The sequence below is a fragment of the Tamandua tetradactyla genome, chromosome 12, assembly GCF_023851605.1.
Source record: "Tamandua tetradactyla isolate mTamTet1 chromosome 12, mTamTet1.pri, whole genome shotgun sequence".
Lineage (NCBI taxonomy): Eukaryota > Metazoa > Chordata > Mammalia > Pilosa > Myrmecophagidae > Tamandua > Tamandua tetradactyla.
Window position 1 is genome coordinate 55,013,921 of NC_135338.1, and position 12,139 is coordinate 55,026,059.

General features: G+C 42.1%; 1 protein-coding gene across 1 annotated transcript in view; it reads right to left on the reverse strand.

Moving 5' to 3' along the window:
• Positions 1-797: 797 nt before the first annotated feature.
• The window catches only part of DDX24 (DEAD-box helicase 24), a 46,595-nt gene continuing 35,253 nt past the window's right edge, over positions 798-12,139 (reverse strand). Inside the window, exons 7-9 of the mRNA XM_077123431.1 lie at positions 10,858-11,046; positions 2,929-3,058; positions 798-1,384 (exon numbers count right to left, since the gene is read on the reverse strand). Of these exons, the coding sequence (XP_076979546.1) occupies positions 1,098-1,384; positions 2,929-3,058; positions 10,858-11,046 (606 nt within the window). The 3' untranslated portion in view covers positions 798-1,097. The remainder of the gene's footprint in view (positions 1,385-2,928; positions 3,059-10,857; positions 11,047-12,139) is intronic.

A 12,139-nucleotide genomic window follows, 5' to 3' on the forward strand; every position in this document is an offset into this window, starting at 1 on the left:
AATCTAAGCACAAGGGCTTCAAGGGGAGAAAAGCATCCTCTGCCCTCAAGGAGCTCACAGCCTAAGACAGACAGTAAATAGGTAAACGTAATAGCATAGTGGGCAGACTATGGGAGCCCCCAGGAGGAACGCTTTATCTTCCTGGGACTTGTATCTAAAGAATATGTAGCAGTACTCCAGGATGGAAAAGACGACAATCCAGGCCAAGGGAAAGGCGTTTGCAAAGGCTCAGGAACAAGAAAAGGTGCTTGGGACTGTGGGCAGAAACTAGTTCTGCCACATACAGTTCAAGAGAGACGAGGCTAGAGAAATCAGCAAGGGTCACACCCTAAGACCCCACATGCTGGTCTCAGTATACAGGTACTGGCTGCCCCACAATTAGCTCCGTAGTGTTAGGGAAGCCTGTGACATCTTGAAACCTGCCTACTTCCTAAAGTGGCTCAGAAAATACCAAAGCCATGAGCAAGTGGTAGAGAGTGAAGGAGCTATTAGGGTTCTGCTGGGAAGAAATAAAGAGCAGAAACACATGCTGAGGACCTGGGCAAAAATGATTTTATAGTGCATGGCAAAACTCTCTGCCTCCTGCTCTGACTATACTGTCCACTAGGGTGATACAAGCCCACGTGCACCCTGCAGCCACAGGACTATGACATTGTTCTCACTCTATCGAGAGGACCTACACTGTGCTGGCACAGAGGATTCACACAGATAACTGAGGAGGAAACAAACCTTACCACCACCATTGCCCCCTACTCTCCCCATCTTCTGGCTAAAAAAAAGCAGGGTGACATACTGGCTCCAACCATTGTTTTTAATGAAGTCAAGCTGAACACAAAAGAAGAATGTTAACACTGGAACACAGAAATAAGCTTCTGAGTGGAATTCTTATTTCAAAACAATACAAACCTCCATGAGGTCTTTTCCACTATGGGGCAGGGGTGAGGTGAAGTGGGAGAAGTTGGGGTGGAAAGGTAATTTTTATAACAGGGGTTGGTAAAGGAATGAAATGAACAAATGGGAACAAAGTTTTTTACATACAAGCAAAGAACACAGCAGACCCCATTGTGCTGTTACCAACACACCTTCACATGGGGCAGTTAATCTGCACTTGTACTTGGCTGTGGCTGTGGCTGTTCCTGTTTTTGCTGCTGCTGCTGCTGCTCTCTTGGCTGCTGCTGCTTCTTCTGTTTGGAGATGCAGCTCAAAGCAGACTCACCATTTCTTTGGACAGACATTACCACAGGTAGCTTGCCAGACTGAGTTGGATATTTGGTTTTCAGGTCATCTTTAAACAATGGTTGGGAAAGTAAATGGCGCAGCTCCTTCTTCAAGACCTTCATCTGCTTTTGTCTCCGACGCTCTTCTTGCTGGTCAGCTTTTCCTCCTTGAACAATACAACAAAAAATTTACTATGGTTTTTAAAAATACCTTGTTTCCCTGGATGGATAATACTCATAATTAAAAATTATTTGGAACTTTTAAGGAGGCAGGGCTCAAAAATCCTCTGCAGAAGCTAGTGTTGGTTTTTAGCTTGATAGGAACTGTAAACAGCTAACCTCAGTTTAGGGAAGGATACAGTCAGGCCTAGACTGTCTTTTACTCCTCACAAAAACTATCAGAAGAATTATCTTCATTTTACAGATGAGGAAACTGAGGCTTAGAGAGGTCACCTGTCGATCCATAGAACTAGCTGTCAAAATGAGATGGGGGTGGGCCATGGTGGCTCAGTAGGCAGAGTTCTAACCTGCCATGCTGGAGACCCGGGTTTGATTTCTGATGCCTGCCCATGTGAAAAAAAAAAAGAGATAGGAACCCAAGTCAACTACCTACCCACCTACTTGCTGCCTGGGAGTTGGTGGCTCATCATTTACAATGCAGTCCAGCTTTCCTGCTACGACTGTACATGCAAAAGTGCTGCATAGCCAAAGGGTTCCACCTCAGCTTGTCTTTGGAAAGTGAAGCCAAGAACTCAAATTATCTTCAGCCCAAGGGTGAGCTAACAGGACAGCCAGCTCACTATCATCCACCCCACTGATTTGGATTCTTGCAACCATGTTGAGCAGATAGCAGTAAGTATGCCCTCTGGTACTGAGAAACCAACACTCAGCTGAGCTGCTCACTTGGTGGGGTAGAAAGAACACTGGACACACTGTGGACATCCCGTACTCTGTTTTTCTATTACTACTTAGACTCATGAGCTTTCCTAGAGTAAGGGCCATATATATTCATCCCTGAATCATTAGCATATGGCCCAGGTACAGAGCAGGGGCTCAGGAAATGCTGGTGGAGCTATTTTCCTGCACAAATCATTTCTCTTCTGTTAACCTCTAGTTCCCATATATAAAAGGATAATCATTCATGCTCTGATTATATAATGAGACTGGAGAAAATCAAATGAGATAATGAAACGGAAATACTTTGTCAGCTTGAAGGCAGGTGTGGTAGCAACGATGATAAATAATAATTTAAAATGTGTCAAATACTTTCTGTTTGCAGACACTTTATATGTGTTAACTCAAGCAATCTTCACAACTCCTGAGTTAGTTTATGACCTCATTTAATAGATGAGGACACAGGGGTACAATAGAGATTAAGCAACTTGACCTGGCTACAGTAAGATAAGAGAATGATGTGCCAGCATAAAAACATGGGGGGCGGGGGGGGCCTGTCCCAAGGCCTAGTTCTTCATCATTGTACTCTACTGGCTCTCCACATAAGAGGGCTGTGAGGGCAGCAGCTGAGGGCTCTAGAAAGATGAGACAATGGGAACAGAATCTGTGTACTCATCTGGGACTGGGGCCTGTCAACAAAGAAGGTGTCTTGCTGATTTAGGGATCCACAGTAGTACATTCCAACAAAGCAAAAGGTGAATGAAAAAAAAAAGCTGATGGTACCTTTCCTCAGGTCCTATTCAGCCCAATATCTTACCCTTATACATGTCTTCCTCCAGTTCAATCTCAAGAGCAGCTGCTGCTTGCTCAATCCAAGAATTGTGCAGACAAGCCTGGAAGTTCCGATACTCAGCTTTCTCAATCTGTCGAGCTAAATGGATTCGCTCCTGGGGAAAGTAACAGAAAGTGTTCATCTGACAGAGTGCGCAGACTTTTCTGGGAAGCAAAGTCTCCCTTTAGCCTTGTTTTTAAAAGCTCTTGGGAACAATGGTCAGTGACATGCAGCTCAGTTCCCATAGAAATACATTTGTTTTAGTTTCTGATAAAAGCACAGACAGGAATCATTACTAGGCAGTCATTACACGTGAGCATACATCACAAGAGCCACTTTTCCAACACTAAGCCTGAAGACACCCCACCCACCTCTTGGAAACCCATCTTCTATCTTACTGTTAATCTACAGGTGTCAAAAGTGAATTCTTTTTTCCCAGACACCAGATATGTCCAAGTATTTATGAATCCTGGAAGGTCTGTGGCAATAAGCCAGGAGTCTGTTCAGCGAAACATGTTAAAGCAAACTTGCTTAAAGCATTAGTTCTCATCACGTGCCCTGCCCATTTTCCTAGTTGTGTGGTCTTAGGCAAGTGGCCTCTCTGTACCTTAGTTTTACTCAGCTGAAAAGTATGGATAACACAAACATATACAAGGTTATTCTGGAGACTGAATGTCTCAATGTTTAGAAAGACATGGCAAATGGCAGGCCTTTAGCTAATGGTACCTCACTTTCTGGAGAAGCAGTCATTTATTCCCTTGCATAAAATCACCACCACTGGATTCTCTCATCATACCTGGAATAGTGCCATCCACTTGCACGACCAGGCCCTGATTAACCTCTTCATCCTTATTTTGTGTCCTTCTCTTTGCTTATGCTCTCACTTACTGGCTCCTCTGCCCATCTGACGTGTGCCCCACTCCTCCACCCCCTTCTCAGAGTCAGTTCCTTCTCAAGCTTAGGTCTCAATTTAAATGTCACTTTCTCTGGGTCACCTTCCCTTATAATTCCACTGAGTAGGTTGTTCTCCATTACTCCATTCAGTCTGTTTCCTAATTCATAATTGTGTTTCATTTGAGGTGCCTATACTTGGTTTTGTTCATAACAATCTCCAGAGTTTACATAATCTCTTGGAAAAATCAGAGCTGACTTCTTTTCTCAAACTAGGCACTATTATTCTTTTATAACAAGGAATGAAATATCATTTCAAGAATAAGCCTATCCTAAATTTACATCAGTGATATCTCAATGTCTAAGTAATTGTTTTTGGCAGAGAAACAGAGGCACAGAAAAATATCTCCCTTGCCCAACCCCTCTTTATAGGAGAAGCAGAGAAAGGGAAAAGGTGTTCTGGCCCTTTTACCACTTCTCCTGAAGCACAAAGGTGTGTATATTAAAGTCCAGTCTTGAGGTGTAGGGAGGATATGCACTGGCCAAGGCCTTCTTAGTTATTCTGAATCAAAATTAAATAGCAGTTAGGCATAAACTCAGACAGCTTTTTCAAAGGAATAATACAAATCCTGCCTGATTTGTATAAATCATTTTATGAGCAAAGTCCACACAGGAAATAGAGTCACTTCGTCCAGTGCAAGAGCTAAGTCAGTGTGCTTCCTGAGAAAGAGAAAAAAAAAAAATCAGTTGTATAGTAAGAACTGTAGACCTAGGGCCCATGAAGGGTAACTGAGTCTCCAGGAAAGCCCAGTGCCTAGTATGGTAACTGACATATAATGGGAACTAAACAAATACTGTTCAATGAATAAATGAATAAAACTAACTCTCTTAAGGGTACACAACTAGAAAATGGTGGAACCAGGATGAACCAGGACTGATTTATTCCATGCTTTGATACCTCTACTCTTACTCTGACTTCTACCAGCTAACTGAGTGACAAACTACTATAACCTATCCAGGCCTCACTTTGTTGCTCTACAAAGTTGATGGGGTTGGCTGGATAAGTTCTGGTCCTTTACATCTCTAGAATTCTGCCACTGCCAAAAGATAGGCACTTTGTTTCACTCTGGTACCTCAGCATCTAAGAGTAGGTAGCATATGGTTGGTACTTAATAAATATATGTTGAATAAATGAATAAGGGCACTCTGCATGATTTAACCTAATGTCCTCAGATTTTCTCCTGTTGTAAATATATCTACCACAGATGGCTTCCACAGCTGAGCTGATACTGAAATACTCCAAGTACCCTGAGTGTTCTCAGTCATAGGGAAAACAACTGCACAGAAATGCCTTTTCTTTCTTCCATGCTGTCCTTTGCAAAAAAAACATTTCAACTCTCTCTCTCATAAGTTTTGGGGTCAGATCGCAGTAACAGCGCACACACAGGGACTGGGAAAGATCTTGTGGAATGGGGGAAAGAACCCCTGGGAAGACACAGGGGGTACACCCAATCCTCCTTACTAGTGGAAATTCTCTCTCTGCTTTTCCATCTTCACCTCCAACATTTCCCCCATAAAGCTAATATTCCTTTCAAGCCAGAGAAGCCCAAAAGTCCCAGAATCCACGCTTTTGCTCCCCCAACTTCTGGAATTCCATCTCCTCTTTACCCCTCCACAACTCTGCCTGTAGGAGACGCAGATGAAACCTCATGTCCTTCTAACATAACCAGATATCCACGAGTCCAATGGTGCTGCAACTGAACCTGAACTTAAGCACAGACCCAGCCTGCCTCAGAAGCCCGTGATCCTCGGGGGAAGAGAACCTTTGCACTTAGGTACCTAATACATGTACCTAAAGTACACTTACCCAGTGAAAGTCTGCTGAATGTAACTAAAACCCTAAAGGTAGAATTTATTAGCATCTGCTTCAGGGACTTGACAAACATTTAGTGTTTGCTTCAGCAAGAAGTTTATGTCATGCTCCTACAACCCTTCAGCAGGATGTCCAGGCCGCCATGCTCACTGCACTATTCAGTGCAGACTTCAGGGGCAGCCAGTGAAGAAACTGTTTAAGGAGAAAATCCTTTATACTTTTAGTTATCTTCTTCCATCTTCTTTATACTTTTTCTCTCTTCTTCCAATTTTTTCTTCTTTTTTTAATTTAATTTTTTATTTTTAAATAATCTTAAATTTCCAGGACACTAGTTGCACATATCATACTCCTTGAACCTTCATTCTTAGATTCCACCCAGTGTCATACACTTCATAACTAAATTCGTCATTATTTCTTTAGTTTCTGTGCTGGTTTGAAAGGATGTACGCCCCCTAGAAAAGCCATGTTTTAATCAAAATCTCATTTCATAAAGGTAGAATAATCTCCATTCAATACTGTATGTTTGAAACTATAATCAGATCATCTTCCTGGATGATGTGATTTAGTCAAAGTGGTTGTTAAGCTAGATTAAGTGATGACATGTCTCCACCCATTTGGGTGGGTCTTGATTGGTTTACTGGAGTCCTATAAAAGAGGAAATGTTTTGGAGAATGGGAGGTTCAGAGAGAGCAGAGAATGCTGCAGCACCACAAAGCAGAGTCCACCAGCCAGTGACCTCTGGAGATTAAGAAGGAAAATGCCTCCCGGAGAGCTTCATGTAACAAGAAGCCAGGAGAGAAAGCTAGCAAATTAGAACAGTTTCTCTCTCTCTTTTTTTAAACTGTGGAAACACACATACAACATAAATCTTCCCATTCCAACCCCTCCAAAACATAACAGTGGAATCAATCATATTCACAATGTTGCAGTACCTTCACTACCTCCACTGCTAGACGTTCCCCTTCATCCCAAACAGAAATGCTACCTCATTTTGCATTAACTTTCTATTGCCCTTGCCCCTATCGCCGGTAAACCTACATTTATTCTTTCTGTCTTGATGAGTTACACATTCTCTGATATTTTCTTTTGATTACCACAGGGCTCAAATTTAACATCCTAAATCTGTAACTAGCTTATTTGCTTTGATACTGATTTAACTTCAACAGCATGCATAAATTATGCTCTTACACCCTGTCTCCCCACCTTTATGTAGTTCTTGTCACAAATCATATACATGAGTCCAAAACCATTTATATATCATAGTAATTTATGCACTTGACTTTTGGATCCTGTAAGAAGTAAAAAGTGGAGTTACAAATCAAAAAGAAACAAACAAACAATAGTTCCTATATTTATATTTACTCATGTCATTGTCTTTACCAGAGATCTTTATCTCCTCATGTGGTTTCAAAGTCAGCTATCATCTTTTCCTTTTAACCTGCAGACAACTTTCTTTCTTGCAGGGCTGGTCTAATGGTGATGAAGTCCCCCAGTTTTTGTTTATTTGAGAATGTCTTAATCCTCCCCTCATTTTGAAAGACAGTTTTGCTGGATACAGAATTCATGGTGGGTAATTTTTTTGCTATCAGTACTTTAAATGTCTTCCTTTTGCCTTCTTGCCTCCATGGTTTCAAATAAGAAACTGGCACGTAAACTTTTCTCCCCATCACTGTTCACTGGCTCCTCATGGCACATGTCTTACACTGTTATTAAACTTCTGATATGTGTGGGCCCCTCTCTGAACAATAATATAATGATCATAGTCAATCTCTTACACTTAAAGAGTGGTTTCCTACATGCTTTCAGATACATCATCTAACTTGGACTATAGCTCTTTTTTTTTTGTCTGTTTATGTTTTGCCTCCCCAACTAGATTGTAAGCTCCTGTGGGCAGGAAAAGGTGGATTGCAATATGTCTTGAAAACATCTGGCACAGTGTTTTGTAGTTCTAGTTTGCAAGCTGCTAGAATGCAATATACCAGAAACAGAACAGCTTTTAAAAGGGGGGAATTTACTAAGTTACAAGTTAACAGTTCAAAGACTGTAAAAATATCCAAATTAAAGCAAGGCTATAGAAATATCCAAACTAAGGCATCTAGGGAAAGATACCTTGGTTCAAGAAGGCTGCTGACATTCAGAGTTTCTCTCTCTCAGCTGGAAAGGTACATGGCAAGATCTGCTAACTTTCTCTCCAGGAATCTACAGTGGCTTTCACAGGGCTCTGTCTGTTCTGTTTGCTCTGTCGTTTCGGTGGCTCTAAAGCTTTTTCCAAAACGGTTCCCTTTTAAAGGCTCCAGTAAGCAACTACCTTGAATGGGTAGAGACACATCTATCTCTTTATGGAAACTATCTAATCAAAAGTTACCACCCACAATTAGGTGGGTCACATCTCCATGGAAACAATCAGAAAAGGTCCCACCCATCAAAACTGAATGAGGATTAAAGGACATGGCTTTTCTGGGGTACAAAATAGCTTCAAACTGGCACAGCAGTGAATGCTCAATTAATTCAACGGGTAGGCTAATCTTGTTAGGACAGAGCTGCCGGCAGAGAACATCAAGGCACCAAGTGCCCATCTCTGCACCAACCCCCATTGGTGCCAGCACCGTGGCATGGAAAAAGGATGGCCATGGCAACAGATTCAACTGCAGGGCCAACTGCCCACTGTGGCACGTACTCTTACTGAGGCTCCCTTATACGTATCATGTTATTTCTCTCTCGCAATTCAGAATACTCTCTTTATCTCCGGCATCTGACATTTAACATGGCGTGTGTTTGTCTATTTGGGTTTATCCTGTTTGGAGTTCGCTGACAATCCTGAATGTGTATATTTGTGTCTTTTATTAAATTTGTGGAGTTCTCAGCCATTATTTCTCTGAATATTCTCTCTGCCCTTTTCTCTTTCTTCTCCTTCTGAGACTACCACAATATGTATGTTGGTATGCTTGCTGGTATCCCACAGGTTCCTCAGACTCGGTTCACTTTTCTTCTTTTCTCTTTCTGTGCCTCAGACTGGATGATTTCACTTATTGTCAAATTCAGACTCTTTCTTCTGCCAATTCCAATCAGCTGTTGAATCCTCTAGGAAATTTTAAGTTTGTTACTGTGGTCTTCAGCAATATTTGTTTCCTTTTCATAATTTCCGTCTCTACTGATAGTCACCTACCATTTCCCTGATTTCCTTTAGTTCTTTGTGCTTTTCCCTTAGCTCTTTGAACGTATTTAGTTAGAATCATATGTTAAAGCTATCTGGAATGTCCCAGGGCTGATCCTCCACATCGATGATTTCTTATGCTATTTCTCCTTTACCTTGGTCATCACTCCGTTTCTTTGTATATTTTGTAACCTTTTGTTGAAACCTGAACATTCTGATATTTTAGTGTGGCCTTGCTGGTTTCTGAGGTGTCTGCTCCTTAAGCTTATATCCAGCTAGTGACATGACAGAGCTTACCTTGAATGCCAGGAGCTAACAAAAAAAAAAACTAAAAACAAAAAACTATACACCTTTCCCAGTCCAGTCCTTGCAGACTAACCTTAAGAGTAGTCTCCTTCAGAGCTTATCTATACAATGAGCTGAGACGATAGCAACAAGCCAAGGCACAGGGGTATCCCTGATTTTTTCTTGTCTTGGACATGCATCTGTGGCCCTGGGAATTCCCATTTATACAGTTCCAAATGTCCCCTTTCTACTAGGAAACAGTTTTCTCATGGTCTTAGACATTGTACTGAATGCCTATAGTGCTGATCTGAAAGGACTGTGTGCCACAGAAAAGCCATATTTTAATACTGAGCCATCTTGTGAAACAGCCGTTTCTTTTAATCCCTATTCAGCACTTTGGGTTGGAAACCTGATTAGATTATCTCCAGGGGTGTGATTTGCCCAATTGTGGGTATTAAGCTTTGATTAGAGGGATATGGGACTCTATCCATTCCAGGTGGGTCTTGATTAGTTTATTGGAATCCTTTAAAAGAGGAAGCATTTTGGAGAGAGTGACAGAGTCGTCAGAGAGCCACGAGACCCATGAAAGCCCATGCAGCCACAGACCTTTGGAGATGAAGAAGAAAAATGCCGCTGTGGGGAGCTTCATGAAACAAGGAGCCTGAGAGAAAGCTAGCAGACATTGCCATGCTTGCCATGTGTCTTTCCAGTTGAGAGAGAAACCCTGAACGTCAATGGCCTTCTTGAACTCAGGTATCTTTCCCTGGATGCCTTATATTGGACATTTCTGTAGTCTTGCTTTAATTTGGACATTATCACAAGCTTAAATTTGAAAACTTGCAACTTAATAATTTCCCCTTTTAAAGAACAGTTTTAAATAACCGTTCTGTTTCTGGTATATCACATTCCAGCAGCTAGCAAACTAGAACACCTACAGCCAAGAATCCCTTGCCCCATGCAGCACAATTTGATTGCTCTCCCACAGCATTCTCTAAGAATGCTCTCTGAGACACTTTCTATACATAGGGCAAATTCTGGGACAGTGAGTCCCTCAGGCCACCAACAGACGGTCTGGGCCAGACATGCATGTCACCAGTATGTGCATAAGGGTTACTCTGCTCTCTCCAGAACTGGGATCATGGACCCGCACTGAGGTGTGGGTCAGCACTACGCCAAGCCAGTGAGGATGGGGAAAGGCCAGCCGAGTGCCACAAGACCTTATTACTTTTAAGTGAATTTTTTCTTGTTTTGCTATTTGCTCTGTCACTGTAGTCCTTCACCTGTTTTCCAGAGCTTTTAGAAAGATGTTTCTGCTAGTTCTTGTTAGCTGTTCAAAGCATCTATAGGGTGACAAAGACCTAAAGTGCCTCACTCTTGATCTGGGCAAGGCTCAATAACTAACTCTTTGTATTTCAGAAGATTAATTTTGATCCTTGTTCTAAGGCAAATATAGGCACTCACAACATACAAAACCATTTCTTCCCTCGGTCACCACCCCAAAGCCTAGATGGGCAGGGGCTGAAGTATGATGGTGAATGAGCCTTCTCCAATTCTCACCCTCACAATTCTTGTTAACAAATATCCCTGTTCAGCTGTTGGCAGAACCATTACTTAATTTCAAGGGGTCACAATGCTAGTCTCACAGTGAGACACCCTGTGAGGGAGCAGCACACTCCCTCAATTGCAGTGGGGTTTTAATTTTTCTTTTTACCTTGACTGCGTCCATGTACTTCGTTTGCACAGGAAATAGTGGGACGTCCTCATCTTTCTTGAGGGTTTTGTAAATTTTTTTAAAGTTGATCACATCTTCAGGCCCAATCAGCATCAGACTGAGGCCTTCATTGGTGGCACGAGCAGTTCGACCACTTCGGTGAACATAAATCTCTGAGGTGCGAGGCACCTGCCAAATGAGGAAGTAGTTGGTCAATCCATGGCAATCACCAACATTGCTCTCTCACTGAAAGCTAGCATCCTAATACTGAACCTCCTCCTCCTCCTAGCCAGATAGGTAAAAACCCTCTCTAGCATCATGGACCCATGCAGCCCTTTTCCTTTAATCCCACATTCAAAGTAACCCCAGGTTTAGTCTGTTCACTGTGCAGACTCCGCCCTCTTATGTCCCCTGCCCTGGTTCAGGCTGTCCCTGATGTGAACAACTGCAATCTCTTCTTACTTGGCCTCCTATCCTCTCCACTCCCCATACTACAGCCCAAAGCTGCCAGTGCCATCTTCTTGAGTCAAAGTTCTGACAGTAACAGAGTAACAGAAACTCCCTTTATTCTTTATTAAATCTAGATGGATGAGGATGGTAATCATAACCAACATTTATTGAAAAATCACAATATGCCAAGCCAATTCTAAGCACTCTGCATATATGTATTATTTCATTTACCCCTCAAAAGAACAATATAAAATAGAAGCTTTACTCATTATCCAAGCTTTAAAGACCAGGAAACTGAAATTTCAGGAAACTGAAGTTTAGAGAGGTTAAGCAACCTCCCCTAGTCATCTGTAAAAGTGGTGGAGCCAGGAGCTCAACAGAAACTGCCAACTGCCTCTAATACAAAGGATGAGAGATAATGTGACATGAGTGCTGACAACTCCTCCCTTCCCCAACCACCACGGCATATACCACTAATCAAGCACAACAGTCTTTTCCATTAAGCCTAGATATAACATCTGGGTATCTTTTTCAATATAGTGCTCTAAGCACCCACTATAAACTCTTCATAATGGTGCTATAAATGAGATCTATTTGTCATTTTTCACCTCTGGGATAAAGCCTTAATTCTTCAACTTGACATACTGGGCTTTCAATGACCTGTTCCAACTTATTTCTGCAGCCTCAGCAAGTACTCCTCTTCCAACAAATCCCTCTTTTCTCATGCTAAGCCAACTAACTGCATCTGACCACTTCCCACCTCCACATCCTGGCCCACCATGTTCTTTACTACCTCTATGTCCAAATCCTCCTATCCTTAAATACCAAGCAC